Source organism: Anser cygnoides, chromosome 1 (genome assembly GCF_040182565.1).
Source record: "Anser cygnoides isolate HZ-2024a breed goose chromosome 1, Taihu_goose_T2T_genome, whole genome shotgun sequence".
NCBI classification, from domain to species: Eukaryota; Metazoa; Chordata; class Aves; order Anseriformes; family Anatidae; genus Anser; species Anser cygnoides.
In genome coordinates this window covers 147,350,981-147,371,825 of record NC_089873.1, presented here as the reverse complement: position 1 = coordinate 147,371,825, position 20,845 = coordinate 147,350,981, and the positions used below count along the sequence as shown (strand labels likewise).

At 45.9% G+C, this 20,845-nt stretch overlaps 1 protein-coding gene and 1 long non-coding RNA gene across 2 annotated transcripts; one reads left to right on the top strand and one right to left on the bottom strand.

Annotated features, from left to right (window-relative positions):
• Positions 1–752: 752 nt before the first annotated feature.
• LOC106046449 (uncharacterized) lies at positions 753–6,633 on the bottom strand. Its single transcript, XR_007168639.2, has 3 exons — positions 4,605–6,633; positions 2,755–2,910; positions 753–2,161 (listed from the first exon to the last, which is right to left on the bottom strand). It is a non-coding gene; the product is annotated as an uncharacterized lncRNA (long non-coding RNA).
• A 2,054-nt stretch (positions 6,634–8,687) lies between these two features.
• Positions 8,688–18,996, top strand: CHAMP1 (chromosome alignment maintaining phosphoprotein 1). Its single transcript, XM_066985262.1, is given in 4 exon segments — positions 8,688–8,716; positions 12,810–12,884; positions 15,293–16,514; positions 16,517–18,996. Coding segments are annotated over 2 exon segments (2,862 nt in total). The 5' UTR covers positions 8,688–8,716; positions 12,810–12,884; positions 15,293–15,355; the 3' UTR covers positions 18,220–18,996.
• The last annotated feature ends 1,849 nt before the right edge of the window (positions 18,997–20,845 follow it).

The window sequence follows — 20,845 nt, the reverse complement described above, 5'->3', positions numbered from 1 at the left end:
GGTTTGCCAAGTTCATTACCTGCTTGAAGACCGCAAATACCAGCTTCTTACCGAGAGCTTGTTCATCTTTTAACAGTTTAACTCACTCCCAAACCTCTTTACTGCTGCATAACTAAATATAGATATATTTTTTTCCGGCTATATTTCATGACTTACACTTCATTAGGCCACACCCTGATCTCACTGAACGTGTGCCACTTGCATATCTCATTTACAACGATGTCAATAAATACAATCGGAAGGTCGCTGCTGCTGCATATATAAACATCGCGGTCTTTTGATCTGAACTGACACACTCACAGAAGACAACACAATCAGCAAAGCAGGGATCTCTGCCTAATTCCAGCAGGCTTCCAGGGAGCAGCTTTGATGAGAAAAAAGAAATGCCCTATGAAAGGGCGAGGACTACTCCGAGAGGGGTTTTAAATGCTGCTATGAAAATGGCGTACTGACTTAAGGTCCAGGCAGGAGCTGTATCTGCCTCCAGTGTGTGCGGGGAGGAGATAAAAAAGATGCAGAAATGAGAAGCTCTTTTTTGTTGTTGTTGTTTCCTCTTCATAAATATTTATATATTCTGAAGCCAAACATGAATGTTTGAATAAAATCTGTAGGATTTTTTTATTTTTTAACCAGGATCTCAGTCGCCAGCTCTTGTGAAGACGGAGAGAAAAGTAATGTTAGGAAGATTCAGCTGGTGAAACAGAGGGTTCTGATTATCCACAGCATGAGGCACCTGGTCTGTTACTGCTGACCTGCATCCAGGCCTCTGTTCTGTACTGCTTTCTCTCTCTGTTTACCACAGCAAAAGGGGCAGTTCTACTAAATGCACCTGATTTGAAATTCCACCTCACATCATTTTTTAACAGCGAACTGGAGTACGAGCACTGAAATCTGAGCAGTACTTACGACATTACCTGCTGGAGCTTTTTGCGTGTTTTTGACAGCTGTCAAAAACCACCAGTATCTAGAAATATGTGAACAACCACATTCTAGGGCATTTGGACGAGGAAATCATAATGCCTCTGACATGAATTAACTGCGTACTCCAGAGTGCCGTTGCCAAAGACATTTCTCATTGGCTTTGCTGCAAAGAAAAGAACAAGACAGAGAAGAACAAATAGAAAATGGTCTTCACATAACCTGATTATTTGTAAACATGACCATGAATGTAATAAGGCTGGGTTAGGAATATGTGAATACATCAGTGTTAGGAGGAAAGAGGTTGGGAGAGGGACTGCAGAGGAGACAATCGCAGAATCACAGAAGTGTAGTGGTTGGAAGGGACCTCAAGAGGTCATTGGGTCCAACCCCCCTGCCAAAGCAGGTTCCTTAGAGCAGGCTGCCCAGGTAGGCGTCCAGACGGGCCTTGAATATCTCCAGAGAGGGAGACTCCACAACCTCCCTGGGCAGCCTGTTCCCGTGCTCCATCACCCTCACCGTGAAGAAGTTCTTTCCCATGTTGGTGCAGAACTTCCTGTGCTCCATTTTGTGGCCATTGCCCCTTGTCCTGTCCCCACAAACCACTGAAAAGAGGTTGGCCAAATCCCTCTGTCTCCCACACCTCAGGTATTTATACACATTGATGAGATCCCCTCTCAGTCTTCTTTTCTCCAGGCTGAACAGACCCAGGTCTCTCAGCCTTTCCTCGTAGGGAAGATGCTCCAGGCCCCGTATCATCTTTGTGGCCCTCTGCCGGGCTCTTCCCAGGAGTTCCCTGTCTTTTTTGTAGCGGGGAGCCCAGAACTGGACACACTACTCCAGGAGAGGCCTGACCAGGGCAGAGTAGAGGGGGAGGATCACCTCCCTTGACCTGCTGGCCACGCTCCTTTTAATGCACGCCAGGATCCCGTTGGCCCTCTTGGCCACGAGGGCACACTGCTGGCTCATGTTCAACCTGTCATCCATCAGGAACCCCAGGTCCTTCTCCTCAGAGCTCCTCTCCAGCAGGTCGTCCCTCAGCCTGTACTGATACGTCCAGTCGTTCCTTCCCAGGTGCAGGACACAATAGACTGGGCCATTTCCGTATATGTTGATGAGATATGGTCATTCACAGAGCCTCCAATGTACCTTCATTGTCCTTTCAGTGTTCTACTGAACACGGTAAATGCCTTATGAAACTGGAAGCAGTTTCACAGATGTTTCCATAATTTACAACGCTACCCTACAATACAAACATTAAAGATGATTCTGTATTGAAAACTTTTAAGTCCTTCATTTAAAGATTAAATACCTAAGAAAAACATACTTTGAAATGCATTATGTAGGGCACAAACATATTTAATAGGTATTTAAGACAGACATTCTATCACTTACGATTTCTCTATAGCTACAGTGTTAGGTAACAGGTTTACTGCTCTATTCATTACCGTTGTTGCCATGTAATGAGAACAAAAAGGCAATTCCAGAAATCTGGAGGCCTAACAGAAAGTAATTTAGAGGCCTAAAAGAACGAAAAAAAATGGCTGTCTTGCATGGATGTACTCCATGCCTTCAAATTGCTAATGTTTTCATCAAGAGAGAAAATTCACAGGCGGATATGAAAACTTTTTACATTTTTGATTATGCAAAAATATATTCTGGAATTGCAAAGTATATGCAAAATATGTGCAATAATATTAACTGAAAGGAGGGATACTCATGAGGATTTAACATGATTTCTTAAACCAAATGAAGTCCACAGATGTAGAGAAAAAAAATCTTAACAAGTTAGGAAAAAGAAGTGTAACCATAGAATACAAATTAGGATTTACTCACTAGGGCTATGACCTCTAACACATTATTTATTCTGTGTTTGCTAGTGCTATCCTTGCTCTATAACTGCAAAAAATCTTTACGGAGTTTCTTCATCTCTTTTGGCAAAACCTTCTGTTGCTCATGTTGCAAGGAAATCTTCCAGGTAGTCCAGATCACCTGCAGAAATCAGAAGCAAGAATAAAGAACGTAAAGAGAAACGGTTTGGCCAAGAACAAATGTAATAAATGGGGTCCTACCTGATTTATTTGGAATTTAATTATTTGATTCTATGCTAAATGGAAATTACTAGATGAACTATAGAAGCTGGAAATTGACAGAAGAACTGTGAAGTAGGTGAAACTACTGACAAAGCAGAGAAAACCTCAAGATGAAATGGGAACCGCAGTGGAGCCAGGTTATTAGCTGGCTTTGGGTTGACTGTACACGATATTTTCATGAATGAGGCAGGAGTCAGCTAGCGGTTTTTTTGAGAAATAAAAACTGTACAAAATGTGATAGTGCAAAATGCAACTACCTGCAAAAGTACTCTTAAATGAAGACTCGGATGGAAATGGCTGGCTGTTTTTTAAGTCAGTCATGAAAAACAAACAAACAAGCAAAAATACACCACAATCCACACTAGGACATGGTTCTGTAAACCTACAGCTTCACAGCACTTTCTCCTGAGACCTCCCCTGGGCCACCCAAAAAGCTGCTTATCCAAGTTCAAGAAAGATGCTTTCAAGCTGGAAGAAGGTAGCAGCTCAGGATAAAGAAGGAGGGAAGACTAAACAAGATCTGATGACAAGTGGCCACTCCTACGTTCACATCCTGTATTCGAAAGGAAATGAATCTGAGACATCACAACACCAACAAAGACGTAGGAACCCCTCCATGGTCTACAGTGCTGGTTTCCCCTCCTCTAGAGAGACACCATGTTACAGATACTTAGCCACAACTGCTGAAAAAAAAATGCTGCTTCTATACAGGTGGCCTGCGAGGTGTGACAGATCACTGCTAAATGCCACCTGACGTTACAGCTGGCCAGGGAGACAGATGCCAGCTTTTATGAAAGCACTAGAGGCTTTGGCTAAGGTTTCGGTGTTGCTGAGGTTTATAAGCAGTTTCTGGTTGAAAGTGAAAGCAAAAGCTCTTTGGAGGGACTTCTGGTTTTCCACGCACTGTAAGCCTGGGATCCTCGTGTGGCAAATGCTGACAACTACTGTATCAAACACTTTTAAACATGGAGTGATATTTTAAGGCGGATAGATTCCTCCTCAAATTGATTTAGCTCCTTTTAAGGACAGGAATTAAACTCTTATGTCTGAGTTGCTTTTAAAAATATCCTTGTGCCAAAAGACCCAAAAAGAAAGCAAATTACTGCTGTCAGCAAACTCTCCGCTACTTCAATTCTTGATTATGGATGTTTCACTGGATGCTATTGAGGCTTTTCTGCATGTGCATTGTTCTATGAGGTACTGTTGTTCAAACAAAGCCACAAAGGACTTTCAAGCACCAGAAGAATGGAAGCATCGTCGAACTTCATGCTTGTAAAAGAAATGTAAATTTGTGCTTTCTCTGGAGAAACATTTACCGTCAGAATCTTGCTCAGCAGGCAGGAAAGAGCGTTCAATTTAAATTATAGGATTAAAATTATGTCACTTTTCAAAATATCTTTTGCCATTACTATAAAGTCAGAGCTGTTTGACAGCATCCCAGGGTGCTGAGCAGTTTTAGCACCAACAGAGACTTTCATTTCCAGAAGTGTAACAGCGCAATAAACTTTTTTTTTTTTTTTCTTCACTTGTTGGCATCAGCATCAGCGAATACTCGAGTGCGCACCTGCATCCTGACTTATCCTGCCTCCTCACCTCGGCACTGGTGGTTTATGACTGGGTGGTTTACTGCCAAAAACAGGCATTCACTGCCTGGGTGTGAAACCTTGATGCTGGAGGATGACTGAGCTCCCGACCATGGCACCGCTTCCCTGCAGACCTTCCAGTCCTGGTGTGCTTTCTGTGGCGCAGTCAAAAGGAGTGCTTCCTGTAATGTAGTCAAAACTGTGGAAAAAAAAAAAAAACACGACACAATTATTCAAATTATGTTTGGTAATTATGGAAAGTTAGCCTGAGACAAATGTTCATGGGGATAGCTGAAAGTATTTTCACATCATTTTCTTGACTGAAGGCACAGTAAGAAGCTCCATGTGACAAACGACTTCTCTGAGTTTTACCATTAGAAAAGTTATTTAAATACGTTTTTAAGAGATTAATATGAAACGATGAGTTCCACAGTGCTCATTTCCATGGCACCGTGGAGATCTCGGCTCCGCCAGGCATTCATTAGCCCACCAATCTCTTCCTACGACAGAAAAGACACCATCTGAACACGAGGAGCAGTGGCCAGCCAGCACCTGGGTTTGGTGGTTTCAGTCCAGCAGGCACAGAGCTGAGGAGGAAACTGAAGATCTTCAAAACAGAAGTCAGCCTGCAGGTTGAAATCAGGTCCTTTTGTGGACCACCTAGCAAAGGATTTAAGAAGTTGAACAGAAATTTGATTTTTTTCAGCCTTTTTCTGCATCTGTGCACCTGTGCAGTTGCTCTCGCTGGCCAGCCCCAGGCCCATGGAGACAGGCGTGTGTCACCTTGTTCTTTTAGACCTCCACTGCATTATACGCTTGCACACGTGAATGGATGCGTACACACACAGAGGTACAGACACCATTTTCTAAAATAAAAAGCTACAGATTTTCTCTGGGGATCCCCACCTGCTGAAAAACCTCTGTGCCTCCACCATACAGAGGTATATAAAGACTGCTCAGTTCCTACCAAATCGCCCCACTTGCTCCTTGCTGGAGAACATAACGTGGGCAAGCGAAGGCTTAAGTTCCCCTTTCCTCGCTCCCTCCCAAGTCAAATTCTTGCATGAATTGGCATAATCACTTCTGGTATCCAAAGGAATTTCAGCAACTGAAATATCCAGTGGCAAAAGGTCATGTAGTGTTGTAACACAGTGCATAAAGAGCCACCCTTTACACAAAACTTGCCTCCTGCCAGTTTTGTTTCACAACCCCTTGTTCTTTCAGTGGACGTAGCTACCATGACCTCCCACACCAGTTGCTCCGTGTTGCAGTCAACTCCTTTCCCAGCAGAGGAGCTCAAGCCCACTGAATTATTCCTGAATTACATTTTATTAGATAGACACTGAATTAATGTTAATTTCAACTGACTTTGTCACCTCATTACTCAGGAATAAGTGCAGATACCCCTCCGTCTCAGAGAACTGGGCATTTACTACTCATTAATGCATTTTTGGTACCTTTGCGAGCCTTTCTGCTTTATCTCATACTGATTTAGTTTCTTTACAAGCCTTTGGTGGGACAACTCATTGACTCTCAGTGGTAAATCTAAGAGGACAAACTGAATCCCTCTTGTCCGCTTGCTTTCTGTATCCCTAAAAGATGTCTATAGATCTTCCTCTTACAAAAGGCACATTGCCCCCTTGCTGACATCACACACGTCAGTATTTTTATTCTGTTACAGTGGCGTTTGGTTTTTGTTTGTTTGTTTTTAGTACAAATCTTCCTGGTAGATGTCCACATCAGATCTACTGCTCTGAAAACTTACAAAACCCCAGAGAAATTATTTTAAAGAATTGGTGTCAGACTATCGCCCTGGCATTTTCTTGATTGCAGATTCAATTTTAAGTGAAAGATCAGTTTATGTTTCAGCCATCTCAGTCTTTCAAAAGAGGTCCTTCAAAGAGGCTTCCTTAAGCTCCTAGTAAGAATACAGATAAAATTATTATTAATAATAATATAAAAATAAACATAAAATAAAAAAAATCCCAGGCCTTACTTCCTCTGCTTCCTTCTAAATGATTTATTGACCATACTCTCTGTCAGGCTTTCTGCTACTGATGATTTTGTAAAATGATTTTCTATTAGTTTTTATATCTTATATATATTTTTTGTTGTTGAATCTTTACATCAAAAATAAATTCGTGTCATTTAATGTAAGTAAACATAGTTGATATATTATTATTATAGAAATAGTTGATATATTGAATGCTGCTTAAATTATCCATATACGTTACTCATGAACAGATGTTAGTATCATCCAAATATTACAACTGCACGTACAAGAGCCAAGGCAAAATCTGCTCAGCTTAACTGGATTTATTGTAAGAACTGGAAAACACCACTGAAATTTCTTGCAAAGACAGTGTTTTTGACTCTGTGCCACAAATTACCAGAGGGCAGGGGAGCATTTTGTATCATGATACTCTTACTCTGTTAAATTGCTTTCCTATAACCATTCACTTTTTGCTACTGTTGCACTTAGGTTTCTACAGAAAGAAAACCTTAGAATAATGGGGGAAAGGAGTCAACAAAAAATTATTAAAGGGAAAATGGTTGTGACAGTAACAACTACTGTTCTGTGGAGAGTCTTTTGAAATGTTAATGTTTTTGTAGTATGCAAGAGTGTTGCATGAATCAATGAAAGGCAGCACTATCCTGCCCTAGGTTTTGTAAACTTTCCGAAGGACCGAATCCTGGAATCCTTTAATCCTGGAGAGCTGAGCTTTGCTGATGAAATCTGCATCCAAGACAGGATGGCCAAAAATATTTAGCAAAAGACCAGCTATTTATTCAGAAGCGCTAAACAAACGTCCAATAGTCAGGAGATAAAAAAAATAACAAACACAGGCACGAGAATGGATATGGCCTTAAAGAATCCTATTGAGAATGGGAGATAAGTCTGATTTTCTGGACAGGACCTCTCACCCAACCTGGTATCTGCACCTCCGGTATGGTCACTTGCGTAGGCTGGAGAAGTGCAATTTTTAAGAATACGTAAATCTAACAACGGCAGCATCGGCCACGGGTTGAATCCTCAGCAGCAATGTACTAAACATGCTGCTGGGAGTCACTGGAGCACTGTAAGACCATCCAACAAGAGTTTTATTTGTGGCTGCCCGAACTAAATATTGATATTAAAATGTCAGCCAAAATAAATAACGCAAAGGTCTTGGAACAGGCAGAACTAAACACAACCACACAAATAATGTAAAGGGGAAAATCATCTCGTCTTGGCCAAATAGTGAGCTTCATCCCACGCCGATTTAAGTAATGCCATGATAAATGGAAGTTTGATATGGAAGGACCCTTCCTAGCACCACATTGGGGCCAACAAAAATAGAAAGGTTGAACAAGTGCAGCGAATCCAGCCAGCATAGTTCTGCATGGCGCAGCTCTGGTGATGAGCGGCATTTACACGACGGTTTGAAAAAGTGTGTTGTATTGTATGTATCGTATCGTATTGTCAAAGTGCATTGTATTGTATTGTAAAAGTGTACTGCATTGGATTGACAAAGGGTTCCTGACGTGAATTAAACACAGTCTTTTCAGGTGTTGCTGAACATGTCTAACGGGGACTGATGAAAAATTCATTTAGAATCTAGGAACAGATTCCGAATTTGACATAATTTAGATTTATAACTGAGTATCAGCCAGGAAGGGAGCTGTGGGAAGATGTTGGAGCGGAGAAAGCCCATGAGGGATGCTAGCGTTTTAAGGGAAACTCATGTAGGCGATTTAATTCTGGGAAAAGAGATAAAAAAAAGGAAAGCCGAGCCGTTTCGCGCTGTGTAGACCAGTTCGCCCGTGAGGCTGTGTGAGGGAGGACCCCAGCCTGAGGCAGCCCCCGCCATGAGGGCGCCGCCTCCGCCCGCCGCCCCCCCAACGGCCGCCAACCGCCCCAACGGCCGCCGCGCGAGCCGCCTCCCCCGCCCCTCCGCGGCGGCGCCACGTGACCCGGCCGGGCCCGGGGAGCAGGGGGCGGGGAGCGGCGGCGAGTGGGCGGGGCCTCGCCCTCCGTCGGCGCCTTCCCATTGGCCGGCGGGCGGGCTCCTCCTCCCCCCCTCCCGGCGCCCCCGCGAGCCCCGCCCCTCCCCGGCCCGGCGGCCCGGCGGCGCCTCGGCGGTGAGCGGGGGGGGGGGGGAGCGGGTAACGGCCGTTGGGGGGGGGCGGGAAAATGGCCGGCGGCCGTTGGGGGGGGGGGAGCGGGGGGCGGCGGGGCCCGGCCGCTGTGAGGGGGGGAACCGGCGGGCCTCGGGGCTGGGGCACGGCGGGGACTCGCAGGCCGTGGCCGGGCTGTGTCCGGCGGCGGGCAGCGGGGTGGCTCCGTGCTGGAGGCGCGGGGCTGCGGGGCCGGCTGCCGGAGGCTGGCCGTGCCCTGTGGTGAGCCTGGCGTCAGCCCCGTCAGGGGTTCGAGCCGCCCGCCCCGGGGCTTGCGGCTGCTACTTTGTATGTGAGGCTGCTCCCGGCGCCCGTGTTAGCGCCGGTGTGGCTCCGTGGGCTTGTTCTTCTCCCAGCGCAGGCTGAGGTCCCGCAGGGCAGCGGGAGCGCTGCCTCCTTCACGCCTCCGAAGCCATCCGCACGTGCCTCAGGTCTCGATGTCCCTGCGAAGCGGTCTCGGACTCGAACCCCCGGCACCGCATCACGCAGCAGCCTCCTGCCTGGGTCTGGTGGCTGACGCTCTCCCGGTGGCGCTGCCCGGTTAGGTCACGGTGTGTGCACCTCTCTTTCGTGTCCAGTGATGTCCAGCCAGGTCCAGCGATGGTTGCTGGTGGGACATTGCACGTGTGGGTTGTCTGGTGGCCGGCAGGTGGGTTGTGAGCACACAGGTGGACCCCGTGGGTTAGCAAGAGCATAGCGCTGCCTCTCTTGCTCCCAGGGCATTGGGGCTGACCCTCTCACCTCCTGCTGACCCTCTCACCTCCCGCTCCGCCACACCACAGGGATGGTTATGTGCTGCTCCCTTTGGGAGCTAAACTTGTGTTCTGTCAGCCACAACACAGGGATGCAGCTTCAGGAGAAGCGTCACGTTGCCACCAGGCTGCCGACTACTTCTTGGCACCGCAGCAGTGTGTCACTTTCCCTTTTGCTTAAGCACAACAGTAGTCTGGATCTGCTCCTGCTCATAGCGACAACGATGCAGCTGTGTCCAGACGCCTTGTGCTGGGAACAAGATTTACAGTCTTCACTGACAGGAGATGTGGCTGAACTGTTTGCCCATGGAAAAACTTCCAAGGTTTGCAGACAAAAACAAATATCCATCTTCCCTGTGCAGTGACGGTGCCCGTCAGGGTAGAATTGCGAAGGTGTCCCTCTGCAAAGGGAGGAGAATTCCTAGGAGAATTCCTAGGGAGGAGAATTCCTAGGAGAATTCACAGGAGAATTCTTCCTAGGAGAATTCACAGGAGGAGCATTCCTAGGAGTATGGCCTTACTTCATCCTTCGTGTCATGAACCTAATAACCGCTGGAATGGCATTGTGCGCATCAGTAGGAGGTTGCTGGAAACCTCCACTTCTTGCTGGTGTGTTGCCCGTCGTTTTGAGGTTGTGCGAATGGCAGCACCATTTTTAAGTCACACTGGGTGTGGAGAATCCACTGTGGGCATAGGGAATCATATAAAATATAGGACCTTCTGTGGGCTTTCCTGGCTGCACTGGCATCGCCGATGTGTGTTGCACGTCCTCATTCTCCGCTTGTGGCTCACTAGGGTTGAGTCTTTATCAAGAGGAAAAGAGGAACAGCTCCTTCTGTCAGTGAGAGCCAGGATGGCCTGATCTCGAAGAATGATGCGGCAGGCAGACTACTTGTTGCAGCGTTCTGAAATTCTGCGTGTCACGTTAAGAACAACCTGTAATTTTCTGTACTCGCAGGCAGCGTAGATCTTTAGCTTCGAGGCCTTCGTTGCTTCCCTCTGGCACTGCCTCATGACGATCACAGCTTATCCTCTGTACAGGAGAGATGCGAGGATATGTTAAATGTTGCAGTACCGAGTGTAAAATGTTTATTAAAATAACAATAATCTGAAACGATTAGTGGAGGTGTAGCTATGGAACTGGAATGAGGTTGAGCGGCGGAGACATTTTGTTAGCTGCCAGAGTCATTGTGTTGTGCCACCCGCTGGCTGGATGCTCGCTGGTGCACGGTGTCTCCTGCAGATTTCTTTTGTACCGCTGGGAGGTTTTCGAGAGGTGTTGGGAAGCGCAGCTAGTTCCATGGCGGGGCCCTCGTGGGTGGTGGGGTGCTGAGTCCAGGAACTGACCCAAGTGGCCGTAAGCACTGCCTGGGAGGGAACAAGGAGGTCTGTCCGCCCTGTGCATTACCTTGGGCCGTCGCTCAGTCTAACGTGCGCACAGCAGAGGTTGCTGCTGCTCTTTGGCCGCCCCCCGTGGTTGCCCTGTAATGGACACAGTCCGAATTCGCGGTTCTCTCATTGCCCCTGACTTCTCGGGTACTGATTCTTTCTACCAGGTCGTGGCCTCAGTCTCTCATGTTGAGAACCACGCAAGAAAAGTAGTGATCGTTGTTCTTTTCTCAGGAAGATTTGGACCCTCGTTACCAATCCTTTTCCCATGCTGAGGAGTTGTTGTCCTTTTGTGGCAGAGGAGGTTGGGGCCAGAGCTGCAGTGCGGGGACAGGAATTAGTAAGGATCTTTGACCTCTCTGTGGAGAGAGGGGAGAGCTTGTGGCTGGTGGTAGGAACCTCTGAGTGTAGGCTCTAGGCATGAGTGGAAGAAGGGGATGAGGAGAAATGTCCGGTGGAGCAGCAGCGGAGACTCTTCATGGCTCAGGGAAAGTCTGAAGAAGTCTTGGTTGCCTTTAGCTAAAACCTGGTGTTACAAGCTCCCGAATCTCCGCGCTGGTTCCCTCTGTCATCAGCACCTTGTCTGGAAGCGAAGGCAGGATGAGGACACAGGACAAGCATAAATGCTGGGCTTCAGGCTTCTGCTTCAGCTCCAATGTATCCTTAGACCAGATAACTAGTTCTGTTCGGCTGTGTGTGTGTGTTCCTTTCCTTGGTGCTGCAGCCGAGTGAGGGAAGTAGGAGGGCATGTGGAAATAGCGGTTAAGGGAGGTCCAGTGCGCTGTGCGGTCCTGTGGGTACGAGCTGGAGCAGCGCGGAGCTAGGTCCCTTCGATGGCCGCGGTAAAACGTTTGGGCAGAAGGAGCGTGGTCCGTATTGTTCAGTGTTGCCCCAAAGATGCTGCCGAGCACGTGCTACATCGCATTTCGTGCAGGTCCTCGGCCGTGGATCCTGGTTGCGGAGCGTATGGCTTCTGGCTGGCTCGCGACTGCTTAGGAAACAGTGACGTGCTCTTCCTCAGGCGTGTGCCCAGCGAGGCGAGGCAGCTTCTGAGGCACGATCCAGCGCAAAACAAGTGCCGGTGCAGGAGCTGAAGGCAAAAATCTCTAAAACTAGGTGGACTAGTCCATAGAGTTGTGGACTAAGACGCTGCAGTACCAAAGATGTCGTGCTCAGTATTACGTAGGGACGTCAGCTGGAGAGGCACTTTCTACAGCGACTGCCAGCTGCAGCGTGCTGGAGTTACAAAGCCAAACGTGGTGCGTGGTGGCGGTGTAGGAGAAAGCACTTTAACATTGCTTTGTACGCCAGGGGCTTGAACGTCAACATTTGAACATCTGGAGGAGCAACCGAGGAAGTGCCTGAAACTTCTCCAGTGCCAGAATTACCTCCTGGTCACAACAGTTTAGCAGCAATTTGGGCAGCTTGGGGAAAGGAGCCAGGGACCTTTTCTCACTGGTACACTTGGAAAGAAAATGGAAGCATCCATTGTAAAGTAAGGTAGGGCTAAATAAAAGGGTAGGGTGGGAGGCTGGGGAGGGACTCTTTGTCAGGGAGTGTAGCAGCAGGACAAGGAGTAATGACATTAAACTAAAATCTACATTTAGATTAGATATTGGGAAGAAATTATTCCCTCAGAGATTGGTAAGGCCCTGGCACAGGCTGCCCAGAGAAGCTGTGGCTGCCCCATCCCTGGAGGTGCTCAAGGCCAGGCTGGATGGGGCTTTGGGCAGCCTGGTCTGGTGGGAGGTGTCCCTGCCCATGGCAGGGGGGTGGAACTGGGTGGGCTTTGAGGTCCCTTCCAACCCAAACCTTTCTGTGATTCTATGAAAAGAGTGGAAGAGACTGCCTGGTAAACTTTGTTATATGTTGTGATAAACACAGTTCGGAGAGACATTTTTTATTTTGCTCTCTAGAGGAAAGAAAACAGAGAATTCAGGATTACCACCGATTTCAAATTCTCTTCCAGTTCTGAAGATGTGATTAGTGCGGTATGTTGTTATTGTCCTAATTACGTTCTGCTGAGATTTGGTTAAAGCATTCTTGTTCTATAGCTCATATGATCAGTGGTTTTGGCTTTCGAATTGAAATCTCCCGTCATTGCTCCAAATCCCCCAACTGAAAAAACAAAACAAAACAACAAAAAAACAACAACACACACACACTAATTCCTGAGGACTTTTAGGACTTTTGGAGTGTTAGGACATGGCTTGTGGTGGGTTTTTCCAACAAGTTGTTTGCTGTTGCAGAGAAACAGGCCATTGAGCACTGTTGGCTTCCTGTTTTGTTTTGGTCTTTTACTGTGATACAAAATTAGTCATAAGATGTTGTGAAGTGTCTTGTGGTCAACAATGACATTTTGGTGGGTCTTGCAACTAAAAGTCTTCTGTATGGCTGCTGATAGTGCTGGAAATCAGCAGGTTATACCCAAAGGGCCCTTCCAGTTCAGACGCTAGAGCAGCGCAGTGACTTCTCATCGTGCGTAGATGGCACCCAGTCAGGTGCTGTTCATTTCTCTCATATACATAAAGCAAGATTCCTCTTCAGGCTCTACCCATGGACCCACCACGATTCCTGACTGGAATACAGTCTCATTTCTTTGAAAAGCTGCCTATTCCTGTGATTTAGTGTAAACTGCTTTTATATAGCGCATGCTAAGAAGTCGTTCCTTGAGCAACCGAACTGGTGAACCTTTATTTCTTGTGGATTCGTGCCCCCTGCTCCTCAGCCAGTTCCCCTTTCCTATTTTTTGCTGTGTCCATGTCCTGCTTTAGCAGTACCGCTGCTCTGCTTTCATTCTGTCCCTGCTCCAAACCAGCTCACCTCTGCAGTATTTTTAATTCCCTCCCTTTTTCCCTAATTATAACCCAAGCCAGCCGCTGCTTGTTCTGCAGGCTTGCCGACTATTTGCGTACTGACCATTCGTGTACTGATTACAGGCTGAACAGAGCCGGTAACTGTTAAGTGAAGTCTTCATCCTTTACCACCTCAGTGGAGATATTTCTTTAGCTTTTCTGCTCTTTTACTGAGTCTCATGAAAGCTGTACAGCCTGAGACTGTATTGCTTTGTCCAGTTTGGTTGGCATCCACTGAAGGGCAGCGTGTTTGCGTATGTCTCATTTCGTAAGAAACCAGGGTTAAAAACACTTCAGGAATAATTTACGAAAACCTGCATTAGATGCACATTTTTAGATTTGTTATTAGTCTCATATATGTGTTTAGGCAGGAAAAATAATGTTAAATTGACACACAAACTTCGTGTTTTGAAACAGCATGTCTTATAAAAACCCCAAATTAGGTTGGCATGTTAGCGTGTAATACCTGTTTAATTTGAACCTATGAGAAAAAAACAAAAACAAAAATAAGTTCAATTCACATGAATACTGAGAAATGTCCAAATATGCTTTTTTAGCATAGCGATAACTCTCATGTTTTAGGTGAAAATGACTTACACAACATGGTTAGTCTTTGTTTTCTGTTTATTGCTGTAGCTAATCTGGGTAACTTTTTGTTGTAGGTAATGGAATCTAGCCAAATCATTAAAATTTACATTTCAGATGCTGCATTTCTTTCCTTTTTTTTTTTTTGAGGTCTAATAAAAACAGTAATTTTGAGAATTTTCCATCCTATCCCCAAACAAACATGTTTTGCATACGGAGGGCTGTCAACTGCACAAATGGGAGAAAAGTCACTGCTTTTTTTTTTTTTCCTTTTTTTTTTTTTTTGAAACAGTATTTTTTTGGTGGTGTTAGGGCAGCAAGATGGAAAAATGGAGTGGAAAAAAATTGTTCTCATAATGGATAAAGTTTTTATGAGCAGCAACTTTTATTTTTCGTGTATAGTGAAATGCAAATAGTGCTTAACAGGAAAGAAGAGCCTATGCTTTATGCTACTGTTTTCTCCTTGAAATTCTTTTTTTCTGGCTTTGTCAAAACCAGCTGAGTTGTTTTGAAATTTTATGGTGAAGATGCAGTTTTGAAATGGCTTTCTTTCAATGGCACTGTCTCAAAGTACTTTCTGAGTTCAGTTTACACGCATAATGTAAACAAAAACGCTTCCAGTCTGGGAAGAAAGAACAACTGAGAAAGCGAGTCATGTTTATCAAGTGGAATCTAAACTTAGCTCTTCATTACCTGGGCTCTTATGGTTTACTTGTGGAGTTTTCACATCGATGGGAAGGCCTGCTGTTAAACACAGGCTTTGTTTTCCGCTGATGTATGATGACTTGGAAAAGGTGGAGAAGCCTGTATTTGGATTTCCTTATGGAGCAGTTAGTGCTCCTGCAAGAGCAATGCTTTCTAAAACGGGGGGAGGGAAGCACGTTCAGGTATTTAAGAATGACAAATAGCTGAAACTGACATTGAGAGCTAACTATACAGATTTTTTCCCTTTATTGCAGGAACTCTGAAGCTTGCGCTTTAAAAGGGGAAGTGCTGTGAACACTATTACTGGCTGTAGAAAAATGGACATGTTGCAGATACTGCGTAAAACCACAGAGCGCTTAGAGTGCGATCACTGCAGCTTCAGAGGAACGGACTATGAAAACATACAAATTCACATGGGCACCATACACCCAGAGTACTGTGATGAGATGGATGCTGCTGGCTTGGGTAAACTTATATTTTATCAAAAAAGCGCAAAACTGTTTCACTGCCACAAGTGTTTCTTTACCAGCAAGATGTATTGCAATGTGTATTACCACATCACAGCACAACACGCAGCGCCTGCGAAATGGAATGAGGAGAGGAAAGAACAGGTAGAAGGAGATTCCGATTCCTCCAAAAAGAGTGGCACGTCGGAGCCACAGAAACCTACCCTTTCCCCCGAGTCCCGCAAAGCTGCCCTTTCTCCCGAACACCCCAAGTCTGAACCTGGTGTTTCCCCCAAGCTTCAGAAATCGTCAGGGTCTCCGGAGTCCCAGAAGTCAGCTCAGGGTACTTCCTCAGACCTGGAGAAGTCAGCCCAGGGCCCGTCCCCAGATCCAGAAAAGTCATCCCAGGCTGCATCTCCAGATCCAGAGAAGTTAGCTTCAGCCGTGTCCCCTGACTCAGAGAAGCCGTCCCCTGCTGTGTCCCCAGACCCGCAGAAGCCAGCCACTGGTGTTTCCCCAGACCCGCAGAAGCCAGCCTCTGCTGTTTCCCCAGATCCCCAGAAACCAGCCCCGGCAGTGTCACCCGAGCCCCGCCGCCACTCCCCAGCGGTGTCACCCGAGCCCCGCCGCCACTCCCCAGCAATGTCACCCGAGCCCCGCCGCCATTCCCCTGCTGTGTCACCCGAGCCCCGCCGCCATTCTCCCGCCGTGTCTCCGGAGCCCCGCAGGTACTCCCCAGGCGTGTCCCCAGAGCCAAAGAAACCTCCTCCAGCCGTGTCCCCCGAACCACGAAGGTATGCCCCGGCTGTGTCTCCAGAGCCCCGGCGGCACCCTGCTCAAACGCGCAGGCCTGCTTCGGCTTCCTCTCCTGAAAGCCGGAGGCCTGCTCCCGCGGTTTCACCGGAGTCATGGAGACCTGGTCCCACTGCTTCCCCCGAACACTGGAGATCTACGCCTCATGAGATGCAGAAGTCTTCTACTGTTTCTCCCTGGGCTTCAAAGCCCTCCATGTCCGTAGAGTCCCGGAGGTCTGCCCCGAGTCCCGAAGGTCTGGCCCTGTTGCGTCGCCAGAGCCTAGGAGGCTTGTTTCTGACTCGTGGAAGTCTACGTCCTTTTCTGAATCCCAGAAGTCTACTCTTGTTTCTTCTGAGCCATGGAAACCCATCTCATCTGTTTACCCTGAAGGCTGGAAACCTGTTCTGTCCCCAGACACGTGGAAGCATTCTCCCTCTGTTTCTCCTGAGCTTCGGAAGTCTAGTCATGCTGTTTCGTCTGACTCTTGGAAGCCTTCTTTCTTTCCTGAGGTTCGTAAGCCTTCTGCTTCGGTGTCTCCTGAATCTTGGAAACTCTCTGAGTCACGGAAATCTATGTTTTTTTCTGAATCTCAGAAGTCCACCTCTGCTGCTTCCTCTGAGGTTCAGAAACGGGGCCATTTCTCTGAACATCGGAAAAGAGCTCTGTTCCCAGAGTCACGTAAATCGAATCCTGCTGTTTCTGCCGATGTCCAGAAACGTGCTGTCTTTTCTGAACCTCAGAATCAGGTGTCTACATCTGTTGCTTCTGCTGAAGGCCATAAACATGCCTCATGTTCTGAAGCCCAGAAGTCAGCTCTTGTTTCTCCTGAGGTCCAGAAGCATGCCCTATTTTCTGAAGCCCAGAAACTTGCTCCCATTTCCCCTGAAATTCAGGAGCATGCTTCTTTTCCAGAGTCTCAGAAATCAACTTCTCCTGAAATTTACAAACATGGCCTCTTCTCTGAGGCCCAGAAACAGTCTCTTTGTGTTTCTTCCGAAACCCCCAAACAAGGTATTTTTACTGACTCCCATAAATCTGCTGTATCCCCTGATATTCAAAAGCAAGCTGTATTTTCTGAGATGCAGAAACCTGCTGCTTCTTTGTCTTCTGATGTCCAGAGACACACTGAAACTACTGTACCTTCTGAAATCCAGAAAAACATGCTGTTTTCCGAGTCTCATAAGTCTGTTGCAGGTTTTTCCTCTGAGCCCCAGACACCTAGTGAGTCTGGTGAGAGTGACTTTCTTTCTCAAAGTTTAGATGATCAGAAACCACTGGATGACTTGTTTTCACAGGACGAACAATCCATATTAGCCAAAGAATCACCAGAAGACATGTTATACTCGTGCCCGAAAAAGAAGCCCAGGAAGGAAAACCAGGAGAACTCGGATTCGGAACTAAACAGCAGCGAGTGTGGAAAAACAGAGATGGACTCGATGGAGATGAAGGAGCAAGAATCCAACAGTGACCAAGAGCAGTATGACATGGAATCGTCTGATTACAGCAAAGAGGGCAAAATGGATGTGTCTACTCCCCTTCAGCCGCAGTGCGTGCTGCAGTTTACCGAGGAGAAAGAGGCTTTCATTTCTGAGGAAGAAATAGCAAAATACATGAAGCGTGGCAAGGGAAAGTATTACTGCAAAATTTGTTGCTGTCGTGCAATGAAAAAAGGTGCTGTCTTGCATCACTTAGTCAACAAGCATAACGTTCAAAGCCCATACAAATGCAAAATATGTGGCAAGGCTTTTCTCTTGGAGTCTCTTCTTAAAAACCACGTTGCTGCTCATGGTCAAAGTTTGTTGAAGTGTCCACGGTGTAATTTTGAATCAAATTTTCCCCGAGGCTTTAAGAAACATTTAACCCATTGCCAAAGCCGTCATAGTGATGATGCACCTAAAAAACATTTGGACAGCCTTGAACCACTTGAAGAACAAATTTAAGGTGTTTTTTCCCCTGTGCTAGAAAAGCGGAATTTACAAAAGTGTTCGAAAAGTGTTGCTGTATGTTAACCGAGTAGTTTAGCTGATCTGACAAGTCAGAAGATGCATGGTTTATTGTACTATGTTTAACTTGTCTTATAGCTGTTTTACTGAAATGATTTACAAATGACAAAAGTCATTTTAAATACATGTTCATGTCTTTTTATTACCCATCAGTAGAGTCATTTTATTTTTTTGGATGTACTATGTTTTTGAAACCAAAATGGATACAATTAGTTTTGTAAAGATTTGTAAAACATACAGGCAATTCAGGACTGGAGTGGCAAGCAACCCTTATATTCCCATGAAGAATGAACATGTTTTTTCACATTTGTTAAATGTCTTATTTTTTAAAATGTTTTTATCAAATTCTTAAAATGAAAGTTCTTACCAAATTAAATGTGAATGAGCCAGGCATGAGTAACTACCAACTGTTCTGGAATGATTCTGCTCTGAGGTTGTAATTGAGTGTATAGTCATTTGTGGGAAATTTCTTGCACTCAATTCTTTGTCTTTTCTCAGATTTAAAAGCATCATGGTACTGATTGTGATTCTGTATTTTGACCATGTTTTAAGCATGTACTAATATACATTAAATTGATGAATTAACGTCAGACTGTATAGCTCAACATTTTCTCTTGATAATTCAGATGTTTGTAACGTCAGAAGAAATAAAATTCTTGTATCTGGTGAAATGTAATGCTTTAATCTTTTCATAATAAAAAAACAAAACACGAACCTGGCACTGGCCATTTCTTTTACTCCAGATCACAAGCAAAATGTTTCATGTCCAATGTATTTTAAGCTCCTTTGGCAACAGAAGATGCAAAATTACCCCGGAGTTCTGCTCTGAATACTTCAACCTTCCAGTGTTCAGCCTAGGAAAGCAAGGTTTGCCTAAATTCCTGGTCTGCTTCAGATTTTTTTTTTTGTTTTAGATTTAAATGAGGGAAAACTGGGATGTGTACGCTGTTACTTTGCATGCTTGCTTTTGTGCTATTTGCATATTAACTCTTCAAAAAAATAAGTATAATTGCATGGAGCATGGATTATAAGTGGAGGTAGTTCAAGGAAAGTTTCATTTTCCTCAGGCTAAGTTTCGCCTAGACTTGAGCAGTTGTAAATATTGGCTGACAACACGATGGTGGTAGGTTGTTTTTTTGTTGTTAGTTAAAAAAAAATCAAGGAAGGTCTTGTTTGACTTGAAAGTGGTGTGTGACCTTTACAGTTTGATGCATCGCTGCTGACAGCTGCTTGTTTCTCTACCATGATCACGTACTCTGATCTCAGGGAATCCATCATCAAGGCTCAATGCTTTTCCTTCCACTTTTTTTTTTTTTCCATTTTTTTTTGAACCAGCTGACTGCATTGATTTTTTTCTACCTTGATTTACAGGGTGCTGAATCTCTTTGAATCTATATATGATAGCCACTCTCCAGTTTCTCCAGTAGAAAATTTTGTTTCACCATTCCTTTACACGATACTAAGTTTGAGGTCCTTAAGATGTGTAGTAAGATCTGTTGGAATCTGAACTGACTTACCTAATTACTCTAACGGGCTATAGGACACCAATAAAAAGATCAGGCTGGGGACGTACTGTTTCTCCCTCAGATGACCTGTTGTAGATGCTGAGGAGATGGGTGAATATTCAGTATAAACACTGATATTTTTTTTTTTTTTTTGAGTTAAGAATGAAATACAAGTGAAGCACTTCCAAGAATTACCAATGAAATAGTTTGTTTCAATTATGCCCATTGCTATACATGAGACGTTGGATACTCTCTGAAATAAAGTTGAAATTGTTGCTAATTTTGTTTCATATGTTAGAGTACAAAGCATAGAATTAACTCTCATTAGCCCACCAGTATAATTTAAGCTCATAGAATCATAGGATATCCCAAGCTGGAAGGGACCCACAAGGATCATCGAATCCAACTCCTGGCTCCACACAGGACCACCGAAAAATCAGACCCTGTGTCTGAGAGCATTGTCCGAACACTTGAACTCCACCAGCCTTGGTGCCATGACCACTGCCCTGGGGAGCCTGTCCCAGTGCCCGACCACCCTCTGGGTGCAGAACCTTTCCCTAACCCCCAGCCTGACCCTCCCCTGTCCCAGCTCCGTGCCGTTCCCTCGGGTCCTGTCGCTGTCCCCAGAGAGCAGAGCTCAGCGCCTGCCCCTCCGCTCCCCTCGTGAGGGAGCTGCAGGCCACCATGAGGCCTCCCCTCAGCCTGCTCTGCTCGGGGCTGAGCAAACCAAGGGACCTCAGCTGCTCCTCATACCTCTTCCCATCTAGACCCTTCACTATCTTCATAGCCCTCCTTTGGACACTCTCTAATAGCTTTATGCCCTTTTTAGACTGTGGTACCCCAAACTGCACACAGCACATGACGTGAGGCCACACCAGCACAGAGCAGACCAGGACCATCCCTTCCCTTGACTGGGCTAACAGTGCTGTGCCTGATACACTCAGGGTGCAGTTGGCTCTCCTGGCTGCCAAGGCACGCTGCTGGCTCATGTTTAGCTTGCTTTTGACCAAAATCCCCAGCTCTCTTTCTGCAGTGCTGCTCTCCAGCATCTCGTCCCC